This window comes from Malus sylvestris, chromosome 3 (genome assembly GCF_916048215.2).
Source record: "Malus sylvestris chromosome 3, drMalSylv7.2, whole genome shotgun sequence".
In the NCBI taxonomy this organism is placed as follows: domain Eukaryota; kingdom Viridiplantae; phylum Streptophyta; class Magnoliopsida; order Rosales; family Rosaceae; genus Malus; species Malus sylvestris.
In genome coordinates, this window is record NC_062262.1 from 5,221,321 (window position 1) to 5,248,732 (window position 27,412).

The 27,412-nt window shown below is 39.9% G+C and overlaps 3 protein-coding genes, 2 long non-coding RNA genes, 1 other non-coding gene and 1 pseudogene across 7 annotated transcripts; 4 read left to right on the forward strand and 3 right to left on the reverse strand.

Moving 5' to 3' along the window:
• The first annotated feature begins 1,545 nt into the window (after window positions 1-1,545).
• LOC126615531 (uncharacterized) lies at window positions 1,546-2,260 on the forward strand (annotated as a pseudogene).
• Window positions 2,261-2,310: 50 nt separating this feature from the next.
• Window positions 2,311-2,713, forward strand: LOC126615535 (non-specific lipid transfer protein GPI-anchored 31-like). Its single transcript, XM_050283359.1, has one exon. It carries the CDS (start codon window positions 2,311-2,313, stop codon window positions 2,629-2,631), a length of 321 nt encoding a protein of 106 aa, XP_050139316.1. The 3' UTR covers window positions 2,632-2,713.
• A 7,454-nt stretch (window positions 2,714-10,167) lies between these two features.
• Window positions 10,168-10,240, reverse strand: TRNAE-CUC (transfer RNA glutamic acid (anticodon CUC)). The gene has a single exon. It is a non-coding gene; the product is annotated as a tRNA-Glu (tRNA).
• Window positions 10,241-10,765: 525 nt separating this feature from the next.
• On the reverse strand, window positions 10,766-13,058 carry LOC126614212 (BAG family molecular chaperone regulator 4-like). Its single transcript, XM_050281800.1, has 4 exons — window positions 12,712-13,058; window positions 11,900-12,156; window positions 11,674-11,820; window positions 10,766-11,197 (listed from the first exon to the last, which is right to left on the reverse strand). The coding sequence occupies exons 1-4, from the start codon at window positions 12,902-12,904 to the stop codon at window positions 10,997-10,999; spliced, it is 798 nt and encodes a 265-aa protein (XP_050137757.1). The 5' UTR covers window positions 12,905-13,058; the 3' UTR covers window positions 10,766-10,996.
• Window positions 13,059-17,502: 4,444 nt separating this feature from the next.
• Window positions 17,503-19,564, forward strand: LOC126616168 (uncharacterized). Of its 2 annotated transcripts, XR_007621045.1 has the most exons (5): window positions 17,503-17,573; window positions 17,676-17,847; window positions 17,983-18,104; window positions 18,477-18,543; window positions 19,355-19,564. It is a non-coding gene; the product is annotated as an uncharacterized LOC126616168 (long non-coding RNA). The 2 variants fall into 2 exon arrangements; XR_007621044.1 differs by lacking the exons at window positions 17,503-17,573; window positions 17,676-17,847; window positions 17,983-18,104 and having other exon boundaries at window positions 18,386-18,543.
• A 2,068-nt stretch (window positions 19,565-21,632) lies between these two features.
• LOC126614430 (uncharacterized) lies at window positions 21,633-22,084 on the reverse strand. Its single transcript, XR_007620387.1, has 2 exons — window positions 21,968-22,084; window positions 21,633-21,934 (listed from the first exon to the last, which is right to left on the reverse strand). It is a non-coding gene; the product is annotated as an uncharacterized LOC126614430 (long non-coding RNA).
• A 2,437-nt stretch (window positions 22,085-24,521) lies between these two features.
• Window positions 24,522-26,657, forward strand: LOC126614314 (probable N-acetyltransferase HLS1). The gene is made up of 2 exons (XM_050281903.1): window positions 24,522-24,965; window positions 25,065-26,657. Exons 1-2 carry the CDS (start codon window positions 24,792-24,794, stop codon window positions 26,061-26,063), a joined length of 1,173 nt encoding a protein of 390 aa, XP_050137860.1. The 5' UTR covers window positions 24,522-24,791; the 3' UTR covers window positions 26,064-26,657.
• The last annotated feature ends 755 nt before the right edge of the window (window positions 26,658-27,412 follow it).

Here is a 27,412-nt window from a genome sequence, read left to right on the forward strand (position 1 = left end):
TTGCTACGAAGATTGCGAGGAACAACTCTCTCAGATCGCTTGACGAACCAAAGCTCCTTGTCCGCACGAGCCTAAACTGTAGGACACGAAGCTCCTCGCCTGCACGAGCCTAAACTGCATGGCACAACGCTCCTGGTCTGCACGAGCTGAAACTGCAAACAAAAAAAAAAAATGTATTTGAACTACGTCATGACTTGATCCCTCCTCAATCGAGGGTACGTAGGCAACTTGAAACTTCAAAACTTCAAGTACAGTCACATCATCAATAAAAACACAAACACTTTGAAGAATAAAGAGCAAATCCAAAATACGGATACTTTATTTCTTTAAAGGAATGAGATGGCAGGCGGCATGGTCGGTGTGCACGGCGACGGCACCTCCGAGGAAAGTTGCAACAAAAGGCACTACACAGCATAAACTCGCTGCAGTCTTTTGCATAACCCCACACGGTAAAAGTGACGTACTGGAACGAGCTCCAAGCAGCAACAACAGTGCATTCTGGCCACCATGCTTCAAACGACGAAGAAACTTCAATGACCGCCGTCAAACGACTAGCCGGTCATGAAGCTCGACGTTTTACATTCTGCCTCAAGCTCCAAGCGGCAAGGGCAAGTAGCAAGGCCGTCAACACCAGCTTCGTCACTCTGGCCACCATGCTTCAAATGACGAAGAAACTTCAATAACCGCCGTCAAACGACTAGCCAGTCATGAAGCTCGACGCTTTACATTCTGCCTCAAGCTCCAAGGGGCAAGGGCAAGTAGCAAGGCCGTCAACACCAGCTTCGTCACTCTGGCCACCATGCTTCAAATGACGAAGAAACTTCAATAACCGCCGTCAAACGACTAGCCGGTCATGAAGCTCGACGCTTTACATTCTGCCTCAAGCTCCAAGCGGCAAGGGCAAGTAGCAAGGCCGTCAACACCAGCTTCGTCACTCTGGCCACCATGCTTCAAATGACGAAGAAACTTCAATAACCGCCGTCAAACGACTAGCCGATCATGAAGCTTGCCACCTTACATTCTGCCTCGAGCGCTACATAGCAAATCCCTGCTGAAGTCTCTTGCACAACCCCACACGGTAAAAGTGACGCGCTGAAAGGCATATATATATATATATGTATATATGTGTGTGTTATGTTAGATAAGTAAATACATATGTTAGAATGTGTTATGTTAAATAAGTAAATACATATGTCATAATGTGTACTATTTAAAAAAAAATGAATGAAACAGTTTCTTCAACAAAAAAAAATAAAAAAATATATAATAAATAAATAAATATATATATATATATAAGTTCCATTCTCAGCCCACAGCGCGTGGATCCAAGCCCGTGCAGCCCAGGCCCTTATCGAAGCCCAAAGAGATCCTGCACCATACCTCTGCTGCCCCAATCCACCACAACAATGTTTTTTTGGGCCAACAATGGTTTAGATATCGCCGTCAGGCTCTTGAAGCCCATCAAGCACGGGTCTCTTCCTCCCTTCCGCCTGCAACAGCAAGGACCATGCCCAAATCTCCATGGTTTCTCCCAGAGAGAGCACGACATCCCCACGCTTCATCTGAAAAAAACTCTCCTCTCTCTCTTGCGATTGGTATTATTTCAAACATGGAGGACCACACCTCAAAGAACAAGAAGCGGGTCCGAGACAACTCGGACGACTCGGCCGAGGTGAAGCGGCTCAGGGAAGACCTTCTGGGTTTTTCTCGACGACTCGGACGCCGATCCCACGACTCAGGACCTCGACTCCGTCATGAGAGCTTCGAGGAAGAGATAGCTGCCGCAACAAATTCTTGTCAGTCGTCGCCACGTCCGGCATCGGATACGGAGCAAGAGTCGGAGACCGATCCAGCTTCGGTGCTGGTGGTTGACCTGACGTCAGAGTCCGGCGAGTCAAATCCTGACCTTGGATACCTGCTAGAAGCTTCGGACGACGAGCTGGGCCTGCCTCCGTCGGAGAACTTCAGCGACGAGGCGGCGAAGCGCAGGAATCCCTTGCAGCAGCTTTTGTGCACGGAGCAAACCAAACAAACTCCTCACCCGACGCCTCAATCTCGACATCTCTGCTCTCCGCGAGCTCGACCGACTCGTCCGCACACCCACACCCCACACGCGAACCGGGTCCAATGGAATGAGTCTGTTTCGATCTGCACCTGGCCTGGAGTCATCTGCAATGGCGAACACGACTGCAATAATCTCTCCGCGAAGTCTGTTGTCTCACCAACCCACTTCCTACTTGGTGCCATCATTCCTTCTTGAGTTATCACAATCCCACAAAAAAAAAAAAAAAAAACAAAAAAACAAAAAAAATGGGAGCAGCAACGAGGGTTTGGATGAGCACTGTGGTGATGGTGATGGCGGTGCTGTCGTTTGGACTTGGGGACTGCCCGGCGCCGGTTCCTGCGGTGGACTGCTCGAGCCTGATCTTGAACATGGCGGACTGCTTGTCATTTGTGTCGAATGGGAACACGGACACGAAGCTGGCAGAGACTTGCTGCAGTGGCCTCAAGACTGTGCTCAAAGCCGACGCTTCCTGCCTCTGTGAGACCTTCAAAAGCAGTGCTCAACTCGGCGTCGTCTTGAACATCACCAAGGGCACCGCCCTCCCCGCCGCTAAAGTCAACCATTAGTGAACATGCTACGGTAGTGCAGTGAAGATCACCGAAATTTATACAAAAAAAAAAAAAAAAAAGGAGAATGGAATCTTACGGTGCTGGCACCACGTTTAAAAAGGAGAATGGCATGAGCACCATTCTGAAAAGAGAAAAAAGTGGTGGATCAGCTACACGTGAAAAAAAAGAAGAAAGAAGGAATTAAAAATAAAAAATAAAAAAAAGGGGTTTCATGGTGCGTCTGGCACCATGTGCAGAAAAAGAAAGAAAAAAAAAAATATATATATATATATATATATTTATTTAAAAAAAAAAATTAAAAAAAAAATTTTTAAAAAAAATAAAAAAAAAAAAAGAGAAAAGAAAAGAAAAGAAAATGAAGTTATGATAATGCGGTGTGTATGTACATAATATATGTATGTATATAGCAACAAAAAAAAAAATGCATCGAGAGAAATAAAGTCCATTTTATTATTATTTTTTTTTTTTCTGGAAATTTTACACAAATTTGCATTATGCATACCTTAAAAAAAAAAATAAATAAATAAAAATAAAAATCAAATCAAATTTAAAAGAGGGGATATTCAAGGACGATCAGGTGGCACCTCACAACTCGGCAGAGCTCCAAGAAGAGAAGGCGTCGGAGGTTGGCTGTTTGAAGCCTCAGCAGTCGGTACAGCCCCAGAAGACGAAGGTAAATGCTGCTGGAACAAACCCACAAACCTCCGATGATCAAGTAAAATCTGACCATCAGATTCCTGCATCTGGTCAATTTTCCTCTTCATGTTTGTGGCATAGTTGTGTGCAAGCTTGTGCAACTGTTTATTCTCCTGCTTGAGCCCTCTAATCTCCTGTTTGAGACTCATCACTTCAGCCGCCAATGATTCAACTTGACGGGTTCGAGCAAATAGGCGTTGGGCCATATTAGACACAGAACCTGCACACTGCACACTGAGAGCCAGAGAATCCTTAACAGCCAACTCATCAGACCGTTTGGAAAGTAGTCTGTTATCTCTGGGAGTGACAAGGTTCCGGGCCACCACCGCAGCGGTCATATCATTTTTCATCACCGAATCCCCAACGGTAAGAGGACCAGTAGGGGATATGAAGGATGGGCGCCATATGTTGTCTGGAGAAGGCGGGACTGACTCTTCATCAAGATTCAAGTCAAAACGACGGTCGGAGGGTCCAGACATTTTCAAAGTGTTGAAGGAAGAAGAGATCGGACAAATCAAGATCTTAGAAGTACAAGAGGGGAGTTTTCACAAGCGAAGTGTGCTTTGAAACGAACTGCGTGCCTCTATAAAATCAACACTCGACGGCATTTCAGAGATCGAAGAGGTGAGCTCAGAGTTCGAAAATGCCGATTCAAAAATCGAAGAGGCAAGCTCAGAAATCGGAGAAGCATCTTGCTTTTCCAGACGCGTTAGCACCCGTCACATGCAAACTCAGATTTGCGGAAATCACGGGCAATTTGTTAAAGCGCCAATCCCAGATATCGAAGAGGCGCTAGTCTTTTTCAGCCTCGTCAGCACCCGTCACGCGCAAACTCAGCTTTGCGGAAATCACGGGTAATTTGTCGAAGCGCCGATCCCAGATATCGAAGAGGCGCCAGTCTTTTTCAGCCGCGTCATCACCTGTCATATGCACATTCAACTTTGCGCAAATCACGGGCAATTTGTCAAAGATTTTCAGTGAAGGAGAAAGCACGTGAAGTTTACTGTTCAATCACGCGTTAGTTGCCGACACGAGTGAAAGAATAATACCTCTACAGGTATTAAGGGACCTCCTATAACTGTCCACCTTCACCTTCCATAGCAAGGCAGACATACAGAGCCTTTCTTCATCTCCAAAAATGCTTTCCCAACGAAACCTCTCGAGTCATTCAGTGTTCCTTATTCCTTGGGGTACCTCTGCAAGCCAATGACTCCAAAGCAAAAGTATCTCATATCACCAGGGTAGAAAGCAAGAGTATCTCATATCATGCGTTCTCCCTGTCCTTTCCTTTGTCATTGTTCTTACCTACAAAGACAAGGATAAAGAAAACAATATGTCGGAACTTCCACTCAAACTCGGGTAAGGAACCGACTGCTTGGAACCCTTCCCTGATTGCCTACCTAGCACTGCTCTCGAGTACTCGTTTCCCACTGCTGCTGTACTTCCAAAGAAGTTGCCCCATCTGCCTGGAGAACAGATAATGCAAGTGAAAATGATACCTTGCAGCATGTGGAGACAAGGTGCAGAAGGAACAAGCAGAGAAGAATGCAGTCTGCACAGTCAACTCAGGAGAAGGAGTCCGAGCTGAAGAACTCGAGAAGCTGCCATATCTGCCTGAAGAAACAAGCAGAGAAGAATGCAGCATGCTCAGTCAACTCGGCGGAAAGAGTCTGAGATGAAGAACTCGAGAAGATGCCACATCTGCCTGAGGAACAGATAAAGGAAATGAAGATGATACCTTGAAGCATGTGGAGACAAGTGCAACCAAGCACGTGCCGATTCATCCGCTACTTCTTCAAAAGCAAGAGTATCTCATATCATCAAAGTTGCAATCACTCTGACGGTGAATTCGTTTTGACCCTCAAATTCTTGGGTCGACTTACTAGGCGTTGTAGGCTGCACGTGCCGATTCACCACCCTTGAATCAAATCCTTAAAGATCAAGTCACCAACTGGAAGAAAAGCCCATCAATCTTGAAGATCATACCGTTGACCAAACTGCTCAGGTGTGAATTAGAAAGATTGAACAGAGCAACAAGTCGTCACCTTCACCTAGTGCCTGCTTGTCATGTGTTCAAGTCAACCTTCAAGGATCAAGCCCTAACGGCCCTTGAAGAAGTTTCCAACCAAATTCAAGATCAAGCCTCGACGGCCCTTGAGGAAATCACAAGTCCGATTCAAGATTAAGTGTCTACCACCCTTGAATCAAAACCTAGTTCAAGAATAAGCTGTGGAAAATCAACAATTGGAGGAATCCAGAAAATCTTCCAACCCAGTTCAAGATCAAAGCTGTGGAAAGTCAACAAGCGCAACAAAATACGTACCGATTCATCCATTACCAGAGCCAAAGATCATCTACCACATGAAGCTCCTTGTGGCCCAATTTCAACCTTCAAGATCAAGCCTCGACGGCCCTTGAAGAAATTTCAAACAAAAGTTCAAGAACAAGCCTCAACGGCCCTTGAAGAAATCTCAAGCCCAATTCAAGATCAAGCCTCAACGGCCCTTGAAACAATCTCCAGCCCAATTCAAGATCAAGCCTCGATGGCCCTTGGATCGACATCTACAGTAAGGGACTTCAAAAACGCATCTCCTACACGTGACAAGCACATGTATACGACGTGCCTTGAAGTGGGGGCATTTGTAGACATCGAAATTTCGTAAATAAATGTTGACCGGTAAATCAAAGTGTCAACGCTCATGTATTACATAAATTTTACACGTAGCGTGTGACTCAACGAAAATTGAAATGAGTTGGAAAAGTCATCAAATAGGACACGTGTCAACACCTGGCAGAAACGACTTATTTCATCTGGGATATTATATTCAAAATTAGGCCTTGGAAAATTCTATAAATACAAGCCTATTTCATTCATTTTAAGGGAACCAAAATCATTAAGCAAGCTCTGAAGCTCTGAAACTCCGAAGCTCTCAAGCATCCAGGTTCCCGAAGAATCAAGAAAGCTCTCTTAGTTCTTCGTTCATCCTAAGATCAAGCCCCAACGGCCCTTTGGATCAACAATCATCCACCAATTCAAGATCAAGCCCCGACGGCCCCTTGAAGAAAGTGTTCTTCGTTCTTCGTTCATCGTTCTTCCAAGATCAAGCCCCGACGGCCCTTGGATCAACAATCATCCACCTTCAAGCCCAAGCCTCGACGGCCCCTTGAAGAAAGCGTTCATCGTTCATCAACTGTTCATCCTCAAGGATCAAGCCCCAACGGCCCCTTTGGATCGACAACATCATCGAATCCGCTCATCCGCTGTTCATCAAGCCCAAGCCTCGACGGCCCTTGAAGAAAACACCATCGTTCATCATCTGTTCATCCAAGATCAAGCCCCAACGGCCCCTTGGATCAACAACGTCGACAAATCCATACATCCAACCGTTCTTCAAGATTAAGCCCAAAAGCACTTGAAGATCTGTTCATCACCGTTTCTTCAAGATCAAGCCCAAAAGCCCTTGAAGATCCGCTCAAATCCACCTTCAAAGATCAAGCCCACGGCCCTTTGAAGAAACTTCCAACTGTTCATCCAAGATTAAGCCTCGACGGCCCTTGGATCAACGAAACACTCACCAATCAACACCTTACGGAGATCGAATCAGAGGATCAAATTAGAGAGAGATTGTAACCCAAAATCATCAAAACACAAATATTTTGTTTGTGCACGTTGTTCTTGTCTCTTTCGTTTCGGGAATTTTCCGTGTTCACAACGTGTTATTGAGTTATTCATTGTGTCCGGCTCGTATTCGTCGACGGCATCATAATCATACTCATCTTCCACAATCATGTTATGGAGAATGATACACGTCATCATGATGGATCGAAGTGCCTCGACATCAAACATTCTAGCAGTTGACTTGATAATCGCCCAACGAGCTTGCAGGATACCAAAACAACGTTCCATATCCTTCCTACACCCCTCTTGACATTTTGCAAAGTGTTTTTCTTTTTTACTTTGTGGATGTGGGACTCTTTTGACAAACATTGTCCACCTTAGGTAAATGTCGTCTGCAAGGTAGTACAGTTGTTTACGTATGGCCATTGACTGAATATGTGACTTTGGATGCTTTTCCTTGCAGCAATTCGTCGAACACTAGAGATTGGGCAAAGACATTTATGTTATTCTAAGCTCCTAGAACACCAAAAAATGCATGCTAATTCGAGAGGAAGATGTACTGAAGACTGCCTTTCGCACTAGGTATGGACACTTTGAATTCCGTGTCATGCCTTTTGGATTGACGAATGCACTTGCAGCGTTCATGGATTTGGTGAACAAAGTCTTTAGATCGTATCTAGATCGGTTTGTGATTGTGTTCATCGATGATATTATGATCTATTCTAAGAGTTTTGACAAACACAAGAAACATTTAAGGTTGGTGTTAGAAAGGCTAAGAAGTCAGCAGCTGTATGCTAAGTTCAGCAAGTGTCAATTCTGGCTAAACCAGATCAGCTTTCTCGGACATGTAGTATCTGCTGAGGGAATTAGTGTGGATCCTCATAAGGTGTAAGCAATAACTACATGGGAGCAACCGAAGAATGTTACAGAGGTGAGGAGTTTTCTAGGTTTGGCTGGCTACATAGTGACATATAATGTACCACCCTGTATTCCTATCACACTGAAAAATTTCTCGTTGTTTTGATCGGATTTCAATGGTTTACCCGCAACGCAAGTTATAGTTTCCCACTATACCTCTCCAAGTCTCCCCATATATTTTTTTCTTTTGGCCCTTTTGGTATAAGATTTGGCTTACTAAGTCTATGCTTCTTCGCTTAGGCATCATTTCATACAAGTAATTAGATTAGAATGAATAAGATATTATTTTTAAGGTATTTTGACAGCATAAATGAAAATTTGTGAACAACTTAGATAGTGATTACTCAAAAAAATGATTTAGGCCAGCAAACTATGAAAGATTTAGGACATATATGATAAAGTTGCTTAGTACTTACCCTTAAACGGTCCAGCCGGATTACTGGTACATGAGAAATATAAACTCAGTTTTTGCCTCATTTTTACACAAACTTAGTTTAGCTCGGACCGTTTTTAAAATTAGGATGCGTTTGTTGCACCGGACTATCTCGGACTGGATAAGCTTCAGGGACTAAGCTGGATTAGCTTAGAATAGACTAAGCTGGACTGATTTAGTGAGGTGTTTGGTGCAGTGTTGGACTAAGAAGTAGGACTGCAATATTATATTATTTTATATTAATTTAATATATATTAATTAAATTTTTATTATATATTAATTTTTATTTTTCTTTTTCTAGAACCTTCATTTTTTTACGACACCTCTCCATCCCCACTTTCCTTTTTCCCCATTTTTGTCCCTCCGCCTCTCCCTCATGTTTCCCTTTTCTCCCCATTTTTGACCCACCTATTTTTTATGTACCAATGTCTCCCTCTCCTCCCTTTTCTCTCTCTCTCTCTCTCCCCTCTTATTACTATCTATGTGGTTTATAGTTAGTGTGTAGTGCAGGGGATTTAAGATATATAGATTAGTGGGTTGCCGCCATTCTTGGCCTCTACTTTGCTTCCATCCTTCCAACATTCGCACACCATACTTGCTACTAGACAAGAAAACTCTCTCTCTCTCTCTCTCTCTCTCTCTCTCTCTCTCTCTCTCATCCCCTCTCTGTATTTTCTGGGAAAATCAAAGTTGGTCAAGAAAAATCCCTCAGTCACTGCACCCATGCTAAAGTTTTCAATCTTGCTGTCGGCGGAAGAATCTGGGTCACCATGAGACTCGTTTTTGCCGTTGTTCGGGTCGACCCAGATGGCAAAAAAACCCCATATCACCGACACAGAAGCCAAAATGGCGCTAGGTTTATAGGACGATGGATATTGGCGACAACCTTTTCTGGTTTGGTCAGCGAAGAAGGGAGGGTTAATGCTGCTCATGCGGGTTCGCGCGATGCTGCTTGCAGAAGAGGGAGACGAGACTAGCAATCCCGTTGTTGTTGGGGGGTCTCACTAAGACCTCTTAGTGAAGCCTTTAGTGTATGCGAGTCCGAGCTAGTCTCATTAAGACTAGTCCTGCGTGATAACAAACACCGGATTGGACTAATAGTTAGTCCAGTCCAGTCTAGTGATAGCTAGTGAGGGTAAACAAACGTCCCCTTAAAGTAAGAATCATATGGTTTACATCAAGTTGGGTAGTACAGTCCGAATGTGATTTTAAAATAACTGAGAACACTTTTGGATGTGATTTTAAAATACTTGAGAACACTTTTGATGAAAATGTTGTTGGAATAAATTCTTAGTAAAAATGCAAGTAAATCTTAGAAACGCACTTAAAGTGCTTTCTGAAAGAAGCACATAACTGGTGCTTCTTGCAAAAAACACTTAAAGTGAACCCAAAAATATTTTCTCTAAAAACACTTTTAGACATTTTAAAAGTGCATCCAAACAAACCTTTATTGTATGTAATATCGTTTGTTTGAAAAGAAAAAAAAATTAAGATTTTAAAATAGATTAGTATAGATCAGTGTATGCGAATGTGATTTTAAAATAACTGAGAACACTTTTGGATGTGATTTTAAAATACTTGAGAACACTTTTGATGAAAATGTTGTTGGAATAAATTCTTAGTAAAAATGCAAGTAAATCTTAGAAACGCACTTAAAGTGCTTTCTGAAAGAAGCACATAACTGGTGCTTCTTGCAAAAAACACTTAAAGTGAACCCAAAAATATTTTCTCTAAAAACACTTTTAGACATTTTAAAAGTGCATCCAAACAAACCTTTATTGTATGTAATATCGTTTGTTTGAAAAGAAAAAAAAATTAAGATTTTAAAATAGATTAGTATAGATCAGTGTAATAAGAAACAAAAGAATTCCGTTGCCGGGACTTGAACCCGGGTCTTTCGGGTGAGAGCCGAATATCCTGACCAACTAGACTACAACGGAGTTGTTGGCTTTGCCCTACACAATTGTTTATAGAGAGAAATGATAGATTTCATTCTCCTATAACATTACAATTATGGGATCCCATCCCCATTTCTGTCTGGGGTCCACATGGCTACAATTCAATAAATTCTATTACCTTTCAATTCAATATGATCCAATCTCAATCATTGATAGAATTGTTAATTAACCTAACCAAACTCACAATCATTGATTTTAGTCAAATGGTTGAAACTCATGCTCTTTTAACTGCACAAACCTTTATACAACTACACTTGGGAAAGCAACAACCAAGGTTTGGAGTATGAGCATCCAATACCGCAGGTGTATGTGTCCATTGCGTCTATCTTGGGTACTTTAGGTTCAGCCTGTCGTGACCCAAAAACCACCGGTTTTTCTTGGTGGAGTGATCGGGAACACTTGACCTATCAATTTATCCAGTAAAGTTTCTATTTAAAGTGTTCACTTTTTTAATCTTCTATGTAAATTTTTGTATTCAAGTATGACATGATACATAGAGTAGAGAGAGGCATCAGAACCAAGCAATACATTTGGAAAACCATATTTACAGATGTATAAATTGTCCGAGGAACCCTTCCCTCAGTTGTTACCAAAGACAACATTTCACCAATCAAAATGCAGTGTACAAAATTGTACCAAATGGGTTCGGGTTCTATGACAATATACATATATGTATTGGTATATATAAGTCCTTCCAAATTTATACAAAACCGGTATAATATGATGAACATAATATGCTTAGTCAAACAGTTCCCAATCCTGAGTTATTTTGGTAGAAGATGGCAATGGGGTTGGGGCATGCAGGCTTCCAACCCCCAACTCAAACCTCTCCCATTTTGTAGTGACCGAGACCGCGTTGATACTCTTCTTGCTGAATGGATTAGGGTTTCTCGCCTTCAGATTGTCGAGTGTGTCAACAAAGCTCTGCACACGACGAACCTGTATGCAAGAACATAACTATTGTCACTCTCCATTGACACAAAATATTCATGCAGGCACTTCTATGGAACATATGGGCGAGCAACTGTTTAACGAAAGTGATGTAAAAAGCATCATTTGGAACAGAAGATGTTGCACAGCTATGAGTTGAAATTTCTCTATGTTGGGGTCCTAGGATTCCTTGCTATGACACAATCCAAAATATGCACACGTGAAATTCGTTGGCGGTCCTTCCAAGAGCAAAAGAATCCCCAACCCATCTTTTTGTTCAAATGGAAAAATCTGAACCCCACATTTAGGATCCAAGAAATGTCTTCGACTCGCGCACTCTCAGTGACAAGCATCATTTGTCGTAAGTAATGACTCAAGTAGCAACGCTATTGATCAGGATAATGTGGCTTAGGTTCCCTATAAGCATGGAAAACCTTATGAACCATGACACTAGTTATAAAGTTTCGAAAAGAAGCATCACCAACCTCGACCCGCCTCTGCACTTTTGCTTCTCCATCGGCTACAATCGAATCCAATTTAAATAACTCCACCATGAGTAACTCCGTTAAGGCCACAATCTCCTTATCTGAAACGGTGGTGCCACTTAGCAGAGTTGTCTCCAAATCAACAACCTAACAAATGATTAACAGCGCAATTAGCTTATAGAACGCTGCACGAAAAAGGACTTAATCAAACAGAATATACACAAACCTTTTGAGAGAGCTTGTCAACCTGTGCTCTAACTTTGGCAACCTGCTCGTAGGCTTTCAATATGCCTTGATTTTTCTTCATCTCCTCAAGCTTCTTCTCTTTGCTAGCTGGGTCCTCTAGTAATACAATCTTCGACATATCTTTCACGCCAGCAATGTGCAGACATTCATTATCTTCCTTCTCTTTCCCTCTGAACAACAATCTTTGCTCCTTTGGCTCCAAGCCAGTGTCATGGGCAAGAACTCTTTTCAGATCACCTTGCATTTAACCGCGATTACGAATAAGTTCCAAAACAGTTACAGAATGTAGAATGATGAACAAAAAGATTCACATTCTATCCCTCCACATAAATTCCAAATGCCAAGTCCAACACACCAAAAGGATGAAGCAAAAAGACTACTCTTGAACAGTAAGAAATTTTTGTCAGAATATATGTTACTGAAGAAAGAAGCAAAAGTGAATCAAGACAAACAAAACCCAAGAATCAAACTTTAAGAATCCACTGCATATATTGAAGCATTAAAACAAATACAATTTCACAAATTATTACCTAAATCATTTATCAACTCTAAATTCACCCTTGCATTGTCCATTTTAAATTTAAAAAAAAAATTTTTTTTACAGATTTTAATAATAAAATAAACAAAATTTTCTTGGATGGCATTGGCAATCACCAATTTTTCCAAAAAATATATAATGAAGAACCCAAATTGTAAATTGGCAATGCTACCCAAAATTCTCATCAGAAAAATTATGAGGAAAACAAGAAGAACCCAGAAAGTAAATTAAATCAGATTAATGAGAAGATTTACCAAAAGTGGATTGAGCATGGACAATGAGATCATGGTAATAAGAACCATGAGAAACCTTGATCTTGATCATAATCCCAGAATTGGCATCCCCAGTGTCTCTCTTTTGAACAAGCATTCCACCAGGCCTCAGCTCCCAATCTATCTTCCTATTTAACCCATCATTCCCCACACCAACTCTTGATCTTTTTTTCATTCTATTTGTCTGAGAGGATCATAAAATTATGGAAAAAATGGAGAAGGTGGAATGGTTGAGAGAGAGAGAGAGAGAGGTGAGTGTGTGATGTCTTGGAGGGTTGAGTAAGCAAAGAAAATGCACTTGAAGACAGGGACCTCTCCAACTAAAAAGTTGGTATGCAGATTGCAGAAGGAGAGTACCACTTTACACTTGCACTCGTGCGACTCTGTTTAGCTTTCCTGGACATTAAGTGGGCTTAGTATGGGCTTTTTGTTAAAATTTGGACTTGGGCTTGAAGTTCATGGATTTTAGAAGTGTTTGTCACCAACGCACTTTGATTGGTGTCCACTTTGTTCAATGTGTAGACATGGATTTTTGTGTCTTCTTAAGTAGGCATGGGCTCCCTACCCAAACAACTAACTTGGGTTCTTATCATTTTGTTTAGCTTATTCGAAACCATCAGCCACTAATGAGTCCAACACAATAAAAAGTCTTAGGTGAGGCTGCTCTATCCGACAACTCATAGAAGGTGGGATCGAGTGCGGCCCAACTGTATGGCTTCCTTTTGCGTTTTTTAGAGAATTGTCGGATAGGGTAGCCTCACCCAAGATACGCTTCTTAATAGTGGTTTATGATTATAAATAAAGCGTGTCAAATTTATTCTAATTACTATATTTTTATCTTTGAATTGAATAAATTAAAATCACTACTATTAATTTAATATGTAAGACAAAAAAAGGAAATTTTGGACACATTTCGGTGAGTTTTTTATTTTTATTATTGTTTCTTTCTTGTCAAATTGTTATTATTATTATTGCTGGTGGAAATGTCATAGAAAAAAAAGCATCTTTGTCACCGATGGGCCACCCGGTCAGGACAAGTAGGAAATTGGCCCAAATTGAGATAGCAGCTCGCGGACAGTGGTGGAACAATCATTTCAAAAGAATGTACAGTTGGCCCATCAAAGGACCCACACCACAATCCTATGACTCAACTTTGATTGCTGAACTCAAGTGATCAAACTTTGAATATTACTGGGAATTCGGATATTCCTTTTTTCTTTTCGTTTTTTTTTTAATGGAATTAGCTGGTGATTTCGATACGGCAGTTCACCATTTAGGGTCTGAGAAGATTCACAGAGACATTTCAGCCTCCTGGCCACCTTTGTTGATTCACCAATGCCAAAAATTGAACACATGACAGACCGTATAGAATACGAACCTATATATTTTCTTTCATTTAAGGAGAACTTTAGTGCACGTGAGAAACTTTTTTTTAGTGACATATACGTCAACAAAATGCTACATTCGCAAGAAAAATTTGTTGAAATTTCGATAATTGGGTTGTGAGAAAATTTAGAATTAATAACTTGTACATATAATGGATGAAAATTTCAAATTAGAGGCTTCTATTTGTATTGAATGGGATGAAAAAAATAATCCGCAATTTGATGAAGCAATTGACAAAATTGAGAGAGATCCTTGCCGGATCTTCTTTGTCAGGGGGAATCTCCAATCACATCCGTTCATCGTACATCGTGCAGTCAATTTTTGTCAGGTACTGTTTATATTCAATTTTAAATAAAAAAAATTTACAATGATTTCTAACCGCACGATATACGATGAGCAGATATAATTGGAGGATCTCCAAGATCCTCACAAATAAGATCTGGCAAGGATCCTCTTGGGACAAAACTAATGGTTGATGGGACAATTACATAAATTGAAAGGTTATCGGGCTCAAAATCAAATTGAAAATTTATAAAGAAGAGTGGAACAAGGCCTAACTTAAGAGGCATTGCTAAATATTTTTATTTTGTTGCCACTTAAAACTACAGTATAATGATATTCCTCTTCACTTGTAAGTGAGAGGTCTAAAGTTGAATTCTCGCTAAAAACGAATTTAAACCACATTATTGCTAGCCCATTATAAAGTTTAACTAGATCTTCAATTTTCCCCATTTTCAAGTTATAACCTAATTAGCCTTGTATCTGAGGTATCGTTTGATATGCAGACGGGACAGGACGGGACGAGATAAGATGGGATGAGACGGGACGGGACAAGATGGGATGGAACAGAGAGGAAGCAAAGATGCCCTCGGATGGAAACAAGGAGGAAGAAGAAGGAGACGGAGAGATTATAATTTTGTGTTCCAGGAGGGTGAGGTGGAACGAAAATTCACCCAAAATTCGTCCCGTGGAACATCACGTTCCACCCGTTTTAGGCGCACCAAACGTGAGACGAAACGCCTCGTCCCGTTCCGTTCCGTCCCGTCCCACGTACCAAACGGTACCTGAGGGAACCATAACAAGTTCTATTCTGTTATTGAACTTGAATCCTTAAGGTTTGTCCAGCTGCTGTGTTTTCGTTTTGAGGCATGACAATATCTTTCCTCTACGTAAATAAAAAACTAATTGATACATTATTCGACGGAATTGCAAGTGTATGTTGTTCTTGTCAAAATTTTGACAGCTTTATAATTCTCTATACGGATACAAGAATCCGACTCCAATTCCGAATTATACTGCAATGCGACATCTGCACTTGAGCTTAGCAATCAATTTGTGCTCACTAGAAGAAATATCATCTCTATTATCTATATGCTAGCTTGCTCTTTATGTTGTCTCCCCTTATAGTTAATTTCAAGGTTCTTTAAGCTGAGGAATAAGGACCACAAAACCACAAACCAAATGCATCAAGGGATGGATATCACATAACTCTCAGTGCTCTTGTACTATGAACACCCACAGTGACACATTATTTTATATGACTAAAAAGAGATCATATATTTACCACTAAAGGTTTGTTTGGTGAATTAGACAAAATAGATAATTTTCATATAATCAGCCAAAAAGAGGGCAAAAACAAAGGTTTTTTAGCCAAAATAACCTCTAAGATTAGCATAACTTCTTACTTTGGTTTTTGAGATTTAAAAACGATAAAAGTGGCTCTTGAGATTATCCACCGTTAATTATTTTGGTTCGTCCGTGAAAATTTTCCTTAAATTGAGGGGGGTTTTTTTCAGATCAATCCCTCCACTTGAATTGGTGGTTTTTTCAATTTAACAAAAATTTGTCACATAAGGACCAAAAGGATTGACGGTGGATAATCTTAGAGACCACTTCTATCGATTTTAAATCTCAAAGACTAAAATGAAAAGTTATGACAATCTCAAGGAACATTTTAGCTGTAAACTCAAAAAAAAAAAAAAAATAGTCTTCATTGTGATTTTTTTTACGAAAAGTTTTTAATTAGCATTAGTAATATTGTCACGTGATGTCATAAGTTTGCTCATAATATAATTAGATGAGAAGACAAGTTCATATCAAAATATAATATTTTTTGGATTATTATATTATGAATGAATCGGATGACACTACGAGTTGGTGTAACGTTATTACAGTCACACATCAAGAGTCTCTTTCGTTTTGTGTGGTCATCAAAGGTAGGGATTGCGTACTAACTTGATGTTGTAATTACGTAGGTCGTCATGTTGCCTAATGAGTCATGTACCAATCCTATTAACACATCAAGCTTCACCATCCTATTTTTTTTCTGCCAAAAACATCGATCCCACCTAAGAATTCTCATTCTGTATGTGCACCAACTGTGGACACGTCCAATGAACATGCAAACAATTGGCCATCGGTTATCTGTCACACTATTATGTATCCACGTTTCAATATCTTGATTAGAGTTAGGAACTTGGCCCTCGAGCAACGAATTGTATAATTATGGCATCTAGGGTTTTGGATGTGGAGATATGGATAATGATAAGTAAGGGGGCTATCAACCCTTTTAGAACATACTAAGAAGTAAATGCTACAACATCCTTAATCTTTAAAGGAAGATATAGATTATAATGTTGTTCTCAACATTTTTTTTCCCAAACACTCCTCGTATGGAATAAGTTCTACATGTATATGCTATAATATATTAGGGACAATTTAGTTGCGTTCACTGACAGTTTTAGAGAATTGAACTTTAAAAAAAGTTGGGTTCAAAAGTATTTTTCTTGATAAATAATATTAGTCTGATCCAAAGAGTTTTAGAGAATCACATTTCTTTTAGCTAGCACGAGAATGATTTAAGTTGATGTACAACTAACGTATCAATTAAATAGATCATAAGACACTAGTACAAAAACATACTTGCGTAACGGCAACTTGCGCAACGGAGCAAATTGCGTCTCGCAAAGTATGTTTACACAACGGTGACAACAAAACGTCACACAAAACCCTTTTGTGCAACGTAACTTTGCGCGACGAAGACAGACGTCGCATAAAACAGCTTCGCCCGACGAATGCACACCTTCATCGCGCAATGTTGGGGAAGGCGCAGGTTCGTGAGACGGGTGCCTCCTCTTCTAGATCGGCCACAAGACAGGTCAACGCCCTGACAGAGGAAATTGAAACCCTAAAAGGTCAGTTTGCGACCCAGGGTGAGCAGATGAGTATGATTGTACGAGCCTTATAGATGTCCGGCCTCCAAATCGCGATGCCAGCCCCTGATCTTGCTCCACCTTCGACCTCCTAGCCATTTCGCCCAGCCGATACCCAGTAGCCTGATGTATCAAACCTATAAGACTACTTGTTGTAGTTTTTTCTTTTATGTTCGTGTCACAGCCCGTCCCGGGAATTATATATCGGGAGCGTGAAATGACTATTTTACCCTCGACGTTACTTAGGTATGTGTGTATTACGTTTTGGAAAGTGTATGGTCCCTAAGCTTTTGGAAAATTGTTTAAGCTAGAAATATATTGAAAATTGATTTTGTTATGTGTGGTTAGGGATTTAGGAAAGGTTTTGGATGGTGTGGATTAGTTTGGACCACACAGGATCTCTCTCCTTCCCCCGCGTCTTCTCTGTCTCTCTCCCTCACGATCTCTCACACTCCCTCACACCCAAATACGTACGGCACACCCAAACCCTCAAAAAACTCGACGGATCGAGGCAACCAAGGTATGCATCTTCATCCTTTTGACGTTCTAAGTTCATTGGTACTAGTTTTAGGAAGCGAAACCCTCGAAATCACGTAGAACCCGAACCTCCATTTTTTAGTTACTGTTCATGCACACGTAAAATGTCATGTTTCAGGGAATTCTAAGCTTGTAGTGAGCTTAGTGAAGTCCTAAGGAGGCTCGGAGTACTTCGTTTGAAGGATTTGGACGTCAGGATCACGTGGTTCCATTTTGGCTGAAATTCTTGGGAATTTTCCGGTGAGATTTCTTGATTTTTTTAGAGCCTTAAACTAGTCTATCGTGATTCTACATGTTTGGGGCTTCAAATTGATATAAAATACGAAGAAAATGGGTGAAAAACGAAGGAGAACGAAGAGTTTTAAAACTCGCCGGAAAACGGCCGCCGGAAAAATCAGTCCGGCGACCCAAGGAAGAAGGAGGTGCGCGTGGGGGGCGCGTGGGGGCGCGTGAGACCTCCTAAAATTTTTCTAAAAATTTCTCGACGCTCGTGACGTCGAGTAGGTCGATGTGGTATATTCATATACCCAAATTGAGCATCGTATGAGAAGTTATTTCGAAATATTGGTGATGTGTTTAAAATTAACGTTTTTATAGTTGTTTCGCATATAGGTGAGACGTATCCCGAGGACGAGCGCATCCAGGGACGCCACGGGGGTTACGACCCGTCGACTTATCAGTGAGTGGGCAGTTTTGATTTCGTATTTACCTATATACATTTATTTTCCCAGAAAATACGTTTTTATGAAAGTTATGAAATTAATTGCCATGCATGAAATTATTGAGATATCTAGCTTGAGTATTGATGCTTATATATGTGAAATGACGCGGTGGACGCTCAGGTGAGTTTATTTATTTTTCAGCCGAGTTATTTATATTGAATTGCTTTGAAAGCTCATGACCTGCACCTAGGTGTTAGTGCTTATATTGTTATTCACCACACCGCACGCTCGCCTTGGATCCAAGTAGGTGGATGTCGTACAGACCATGTGAGGGTTCCGACATGCCAGTCGTACAGACCATTAGAGGGGTTCCGACTGGTGGGTGACCTTAGATATGCGCGCTGATGATTGATGTGAGAAGCACTAGAGCGTATTTATACACCTGTCATCGTACAGACTACCTTATGTAGTTCCGAGTGACGTGCAGAGTTAGACCGTACAGGTCATCGAGGTGACTCCGGTTGGATGGGATGTTGAGCTTTAGAATCAGCCGTACAGGACCATTGTAGGGTCTCCGGTTGACTTATTATTCACCTGATTGATATTGATACATTCTGATTATATTTTGGGCATGGCATATCATTTCTGAGATATTATGATGATGAATATGTATTGAGTTATGAGGTTGCGTATATATAAATGTTTATATACTATTTTCTGGGAAAGTATACAGGTTTTTACGGCGAGGGGATAAAATTGTTTTAATGAACTGTTTTGGAAGACTATTTGAGTTTACTGACCCACTCATTTTGTTTTGCGCCCCTCCAGGTTCTAGTTTAGCGGTTGGTGGCTCTCGAGGTCTTATTCCGGCTTTCTGACAGACTTTCGACATGTAGGACTCACCTGAGGGTGATGTATTTTTGTTTAGTCCTACTTGACTGCAGTTAACCTATGCTCTGAACTTATGTGTTTACTTTATAACTCGTCTGGTTATGTTCGTAGGTTGATATGTTTGAGTTTGGTTTGAATTTCTGCTGATTTATGTTGTTGTTCTGCTTCCGTGTCGCGCCTATGGTTACGTCACACCCACGTGACGGCCAGCACACCTGGATCCTCCGGATCGGGGTGTGTCAGTTCGGACATTTTGTATATACATTTTCATATATTTTATAATTAAATACCTTTTCTTGGTTTATTAATTATTATTTATAATTTAATTACAATATTTATAAAAAAAAATTAAATAAAAAATATTTTTTCCAAAAAATAAAATGATAAAACAAAGGTTTATGCGACAACGCAAGTTATTTCCATCGTGCAAAGACACTTTGCACGATGTAGGTTCTGTCGTCGCGCAAAAGCTTTTTGCATGACGAAAGCACCTTCATCATGCAAACCCTGCTTTCACTGCATTTGCGCGATGGTTGGCGCGCAATGCAGGTTTCGTTGGGTTAATTTTCAGGCAACGTTTTTTTACTTTGCATGACGAAGGTACCTACATCGCGCAAACTGTTTTGTGTACTAGTGAGAGAATCACATTTGAGAATTGAACTTTAAAAAAAGTTGGGTTCAAAAGTATTTTCTTGAAAATTAATATTAATCTGATCCAAACAGTTTTAGAGAATCACATTTCTTTTAGCACGAGAATGATTTAAGCTGATGTACAATTAATGTATCAATTAAATATATCATAGAAGAATCACAATTTTTTTTTCCAATACATGGGGTGAATCTTCAACACTTTACTAGAGAAGATTAGTCTTGTGGATCTAATTTGATATGAATATCAATAGAAAAGTAAGTTTCGCTCGCAATTTTATTTTGCTACACTCTTCTATTTAATTCTAATATTTGAATTGAATAAATGTAAGTAAAAACAAGAGACAACAGAATTAGAGCCGTGTATAATCATTTCTATCTATACTTTTGTAGAAAATCTTAGTATGAGATATAAAGTGTCGGGCAATATTAGGAGACCAACTATTTAGATCAAATTGTGTAAACCTTATGACGTGGTTATTGATGATTGGATTACTACTTAAATGTTAATTAACGTGCTTATTTCTTATTAGTAACACAATACATGATTTACAATTTGGTTTAAAAATTGGACTACCTAACATTACTCTAAAGTGTCAATTAGCAAACTACTGAAATAATTGATCTCCATGCCTATCTCATTTACAACATGATCCATACTGAAGAAGAATCAAGGAACCCACGCTCCCCAATCACAAATTCCCCTCCCTACACACTGTGAAGTTTGGAGAAGACCCATTATCTTTCCCCAGACCCCCACAAGAAAAAGTGGATCCTTCCCTACTCATTGGGCATATTAGAGCACTTCCACCGTGTGCTCCAGCCCGAGGGACAGGCGTAGGAACAGGGTCAAAGAGCCCGAGTGATGAAGCTCAGTGTGCGCTGGCGAGCGAGCCCAAGCAAGCCCGAGGGAGAGGCCTGGCACGAGTCGTCAGCCGAGAGCCCAAAGGGAATGTGACGTGGACATCGTTAGGACAACGACAACCACGTTTTATATATTTTTTGCGTCAAACGCCCGTGGGCGCGCGTCATCCGACATAATTTTAGGCTTGGGGCCCGCGGCGTACTCGGAAATGTTACTGTTAGGGAGGCCACGTGGCTTCCCCATGTTCGTTGGATTTCAACGGTTACAATTTCTGGACCGTTGGATTTCCAACGGTAAACAAAATTAAAAAAACCTTATTTAATATCAGCTGTTAGATCTGAGATCAACGGTCCACGTTATTTGCCTTTATAAATTAAATAAAAATAAACAGTTTAAAAATCAGAAATATTACCGTTGTGTCACGTGGCATAATCTAGAGTGTTGGAATTCAAATTTTTTTTAAATCCAATGGTAGAGATTAATTAGGTGAATAAAAAATTAAATAAAATCTGAAAAAAAAAATTGATTTTACTTTTCTATAAATACCTTCTCATTATCTTCTACCTTACACCACACTTTCATATTTTCTCAACTACTGTCAACCACATTCCTATCTTTCTCTCAAAGTTTCAATCCAATTTTTTTTCCAACAAAATGACTACTGATGCAGGTACGAATTGGATGCTTATTGAAGATGTTGCGTTGTGCACAAAGTAAGAATCTTGGTTGCAAACAACAATCATGATTTTGTTAAACAAATGTCGTTCTTTTCTAAAACGACGTCTAAAGTACGTATTAGAGAATGCACTATTACAGACAAAATAATCATCCAAGAGTTCCATACCTCGTTGTTGTCTGCTGCTCTCACGGTTTCCAAAATGGTTGGGCCTGCAGATCTAACCCACAGCTTGGATGACTCGACGGGAATGTGAGTATTTGCCTATTCTTGCTTCGTCATCTCTCCTTCTACGCTCCTCATCCTCTTCCCTCTCATTTTGGGCCACCTGAAGATTGAATATTCCTTCTAATTGGGCCACCTGAAGATTGAATATTTCTTCTGATTGGTTAAACAATTATTCCTCTTGCTGATCGATTTCCCAAATCATCCTTGAAGAAGAAGACATTGTAAGAAGGAAGCAGAAACTATGAATAATGATAGAGATCTTCAGAAAATTGGTGTGAGATTTCTGAGGATGGATGGTGGATTATATGGAGGATTCAGAAAGGATTAGGTTGTAAATAATGCCACGTGGCATGCCGTCATTCGTTAAAAATTTGATCGAAATCTATTATCAAAGATTGTAAACAGATTGTGACACGTGGCGCGACGTGATTGGTTAAAAATCTTATTGGAAATCTATCATCAACGATTCTGAAAAGGTAACGATACGTGGCACGACGGTATTGGATAAAAATCTTATCAAAATCCATCACCAATAATTGTCTTTTCGGATAATGACACGTGGCACAACAAGAACGATTAAAAATCTTATCCGAAATTACAAATTAAATTATTTTGTATTATTTTATAAATTAAAAAAATACTAATATTTTATTGCCTATTGTCAGAACTATTCAGTGTAGGGATGGAGATGCAAAAGACAGTTATTATTCATTAAGAGCAGTTACTATTCACTGGATAGATTAAATAGTGAATAGCCTGGGGGGCTTTCCAATGATGGAAGTGCTCTTAGGAATGCTTTTAGCTAGCTGCAAAGCATCCAATTATATTGAGAAAAAAAAAGCATATGTAGAGGGACAACATAATGCATGGAAAGAAAAAACACAAAGCACAGAGAGATTTGCAGACTTCAATTGGAAGATGCACTTTGTTGTGGAGTGTTGAATCATTAGAGAAGGGACCCTCAGTTTTCATGTAAAACATGTAATGGCAAGATCACAACCCCTTTGGTGGTAGTGGGTTGGGGCAAAGAGTGATTTTCTGGTGGGGTGGGAAAGCATAGCCCTTACACACACGTGTACACATTGCTGTTGGTGAACGTGTCTTTTCTAGTTAAATTAATGGAAGGTTTAATGATTAAGGAAGAAAGGTTAATTAGTAAGTTGGGATGGAACTAAGTACATGATTAAAGGGCCACAAAATAATGGAAAAAAGAAGCAGGAAAGAGCACAATAGCAATGGTTAGGGCATATTGTGCCATTTTTTATTTTGTTTTTTGTGTGAATGTAAGTGCTTGGTGCAATATTATGAAGTGATTGTGCTATTTTCTATTAGGGTTTCTGTTCTACATATTTTTAATGATTACTTTGTCATTATATTAGGGTTTCTGTTGATGAGATTGTAAAAAGGATTCTGCTTAATGGCCTCATACACATCCCAATTTGTTGCAAATCTCACAAGGCACACCATCTTCAGCGTGCAATTAAGAGAGAAGTATAATACATATACTTTTTTTTAGACAATCATCTATGTCGTGAGATAATTGAATTTGATCCACAGTTCTTAATTGTGCTTTTCTTAATCAGTTTCCACCGCATTCTTAATTTCCTAGCTTTCTTTCATCAAAGAAATTTAGTTTCATCTCTCATTTTGTCTTGTAATCTCTTTAATTTCCACTCACTTAAGGCGCATTAGGCAAGTATTATCATTAATATTTGCTTCATTAGCAGAGAGCTCAGCATGACTTAAGTGGGGTTTCACTTCACTTCCGAATCTAAGTGTTTTAAAAATGGAGGTTGTCAGCCACACAACGCCACAAGCACACATACAACAAAAACCATAGTTAAAATAGTCCAAAAATGAGAAAAAGTTAGTGTGGTTGGAAGGGGATTGCATTTCCTCCTTTCCAAACTGATAATTAATTAAAATAATCCTTGAACAACTTAAATTAATCATCTGATGATATACCATGCAAACCAACAATTTTATACAAGCGTACACGTAGCCCCGCCGACACAAATTCAATTAATTAATTAGGTGATATTTCATCTTCAATTATTTAATTATATAATCCACATTATCTATAGTATATCCATAAATATTGGCCCCTGCCGACTGTACGGTGCATCGATGAGGTTGGTGACATAGTGGTGTAACTATTACCTGTATGATATTAGGCAAGAGTGGTACTCAATTTTATACCCAATAAGCCAATACTTTGGCAAATTCAATAGGTTAATCTGTCGGGGACGGCCAACGACATAATACTCTTATTTCTTAGGCGTGCAAAAGTGGGTGAGCCTGAGGTTATCAGAACGTTGATAGGTTTAATTAGTAAGTATAAAGATGTTTAATTCGGAACCTTATCAGATTGTGTTAAATATATATTAGAAGTGGGACATATCAATATCTTTTACGTAAAAATTTCCCTCCAAATACGATAATTCTAGAGAAATCAAGTTTTGCTTACCAACTTATGTGATAATTTTTTATAATTCGTTAACAGAATAACTTTCAAAGTAGCACATGCGTGCAACCATATATCACTTTCTCATTGATTGGTATTTTCTTTTGAAAGAGGAAAATTGGAACTTGAAACTTGTTCCGTTATTTTAATTCAAAGCTAAAGACAAAAAAACACAATCTATTTGTTTGTTTAACACCCTTTTGTCTGGTATATAATATTATTCTTGTATCCGGCCTAGGTTGATGTTGAGGATAGAGAACATTTCCAAGTGCCCCCAGCTCCATATAAATACCTCCATGATTATCATTACGGAAAATTATTCAGGCCAAACAAGATTGATAAAATAGCCTGCATTTTTTGTGCCTGAAGGTACATATATCTGGCTTTGGCCACTCTTTAGTATAGAATTATAAACCTACAAACCTCCCCTTTGTTTCGCTTCCAAGATTACTGATCATCGTACATATCTTGGACGACAAGGTTAAATTCCGGCATGGGATTTCAGGAGGCTATAATTCGAAGCTATGACGGGCTGGCGGATAGAGGAAGAGTGGAAGATCTCGAACGAAGATGTGAAGTAGGGCCATCCGAACGTGTGTTTCTCTTCACCGATACGATGGGTGACCCCATATGTAGGATCAGAAGCAGTCCGATGCACAAGATGCTGGTACGTTACAACAATACTATTCATTCTTTATTTTTCGATAATATTCTTCTTTAGTTTCCAATCAATTATACATCTTATCGATTGATCTGTTTCATATAGGTGGCTGAGTTGGACAACCAGTTGGTTGGGGTCATCCAGGGCTCTATAAAGGTGGTCACAGTTCATCACAACAAGCCACCACCTAATGATCAGGCCAAAGTTGGCTACATCTTAGGCCTCAGGGTTTCACCGCTGTATAGAAGAAAAGGAATTGGGTCAAACCTTGTGAGCAAATTAGAAGAATGGTTCATAGACAATGATGCTGATTATGCATACATGGCTACGGAGAAAGATAACCTTGCGTCAGTCAGACTTTTCATGACAAAGTTTGGCTACATCAGGTTCCGGACGCCGGCGATTCTGGTGAACCCGGTTCGTTACAGGCCCCGCCACGTGTCTTCCAACGTTGAGATTGCAAAGTTGAAGGTTGAAGAAGCTGAATATCTCTACAGAAAGTGTATGGAAAATACTGAGTTTTTTCCTCATGATATAGAAAAAGTGCTTGGGAATAAGCTGAGTTTGGGGACTTGGGTGGCTTACCCTAGAGGAGAGTTGAGAGATTTTGGGGTAAATGGTCATTTACCTGAAAGTTGGGCTATGCTTAGTGTTTGGAATAGTGGGGAGCTTTTTAACCTGAGGCTAGGGAATGCACCCTTATCTTGCTTAATGTATGCAAAAAGTTGGAAATGGATGGCTAGGGTTTTTCCTTGCTTTAAATTACTGCCTTCCATGCCTGATTTTTTTATCCCTTTTGGATTTTACTTCATGTATGGGTTGCACCATGAAGGACCATTGTCAGGGAAATTGGTGAGGGCTCTCTGCCAGTTTGTGCACAACATGGCTGCTACCACTTCCGAGAATTGCAAGGTTATAGTGACAGAAGTTGGAGGCTGTGATCCAGTGAGACATCACATCCCACATTGGAAATTGCTCTCATGTTTTGAAGATTTGTGGTGCATAAAGGCCTTGAAAAGTGAAGATAGAAGAACTAATAGTGTCCATGAATTCACAAGAACCCACCCAACAAAATCTCTCTTTGTAGATCCAAGAGAGGTATGAGACAACGGAACTTCTGCCATGCATGCAAAATTTGAGCTTTGTCTGAACTGCTAATTATGTTGATCTAACGGTTCAAACAGTGTTCGTATGGCAGACGTTCTCCATTCACGCAAAATCTCCTGAGTCATGATGAACTGAACTTCTTTGGCCCTTTTGCAGCATAGGCTGCTTTGTTGCAGAAAAAAAAAATTGAAAAATGTTGAGAGAAGCCAAACTTAACCCCACCTCATAATGTTTTCTTTGATATAAGTCTTACCCTTCATTCCATGTCCACTGTGTTTGGAGCTTTTCTCTTGTTCCTTTCACGTCGTGACACAAAATCTCGATAGATTTCCCCTCCCTTTACTTAATTAGGTGCCACCATCGGTGTCCTTTGTGTGTTCGTGATTTTGATTTTGCGTTTTCATGATTCAAACTTATCAATTAGGCCAAGGTGGTCCAAATTTTTGTACCCATCTCCTTCTGAGGTAAAGATTTTAGCTGGACCCTCCAATGTTTCTGTACTGTCACATTCTTGGGTAGACAGCATAACGTGCCATTGTATAACCCCATTTAAATTGAAAGCTATACATATAACATGCTTTGTAGTACTAATACACGTGATATGATGACCAATATACATTAAACAAAGTACAATAATACAAGACCTGAGTTAGGATAGTCATCGAAGTAGTGGAGGACTCCCAACCGTAGATGCATATATATAATTGAGATTCATAACACAACGCCGATTAAAAGTCGATCACTCGTGGACGATTATCTCGAGCATTATTTATTAACTATAATGCAATGCAACGTCTGAAATGTAGATCCACATAAATACTTGAAATTTAGGCTCGTTTTCCATATTGTTTGGGTATTATATAGGTCACTAGCTAGCCAAATGTGAGGAGCTACAAAATTCACATCCCTCTCATATCGTACGTGGAAAAGACCAAAGTAGGGTTAAGGTTATAAGTCATTAGTCATGGTCAGGACAAGGATTAGATAAAACATGAGTTAGTTAAGCGTCTTATGCGTACTTCTATCTCCTGCCAAACAAGGAATTAATTGAAGCCTCTTTGTCTTTTTTGCGTGGTGGTGGTCATTAGTAGCTGCAATTAAATAAATTAGGGTTTCAACTAATAAGGAGGCATGCATGTGCACTAGCACTAATGATGGTGGTTACTTAAGATATGAGGATAATGTATGGTGACAGTAGGGTTTAACTGTGATCGAGAGGCTCATTGTCCCCGTTCATGAATTTCTCATGGACTAGAAAGAAAATGAGAGAGTATAAAAGCTGTCCGGTTGGCATGGAAAAGTAAACCAGGGAGAGCCAGCTCAACTATAATGTTTAGTGGAATTCA

Bases quoted from the DNA above. Each gene is read 5' to 3' on its own strand.
- LOC126614314 (XM_050281903.1), top strand. From the start codon at position 24,792: ATGGGATTTCAGGAGGCTATAATTCGAAGCTATGACGGGCTGGCGGAT. The intron at 24,966-25,064 runs GTACGTTACAAC...TGTTTCATATAG, and splicing joins GTCCGATGCACAAGATGCTG to GTGGCTGAGTTGGACAACCA.
- LOC126614212 (XM_050281800.1), bottom strand. From the start codon at position 12,904: ATGAAAAAAAGATCAAGAGTTGGTGTGGGGAATGATGGGTTAAATAGG. The intron at 12,157-12,711 runs GTAAATCTTCTC...GTTAAATGCAAG, and splicing joins CCATGCTCAATCCACTTTTG to GTGATCTGAAAAGAGTTCTT. The intron at 11,821-11,899 runs GTTTGTGTATAT...ATCATTTGTTAG, and splicing joins TTGACAAGCTCTCTCAAAAG to GTTGTTGATTTGGAGACAAC.
- LOC126615535 (XM_050283359.1), top strand. From the start codon at position 2,311: ATGGGAGCAGCAACGAGGGTTTGGATGAGCACTGTGGTGATGGTGATG.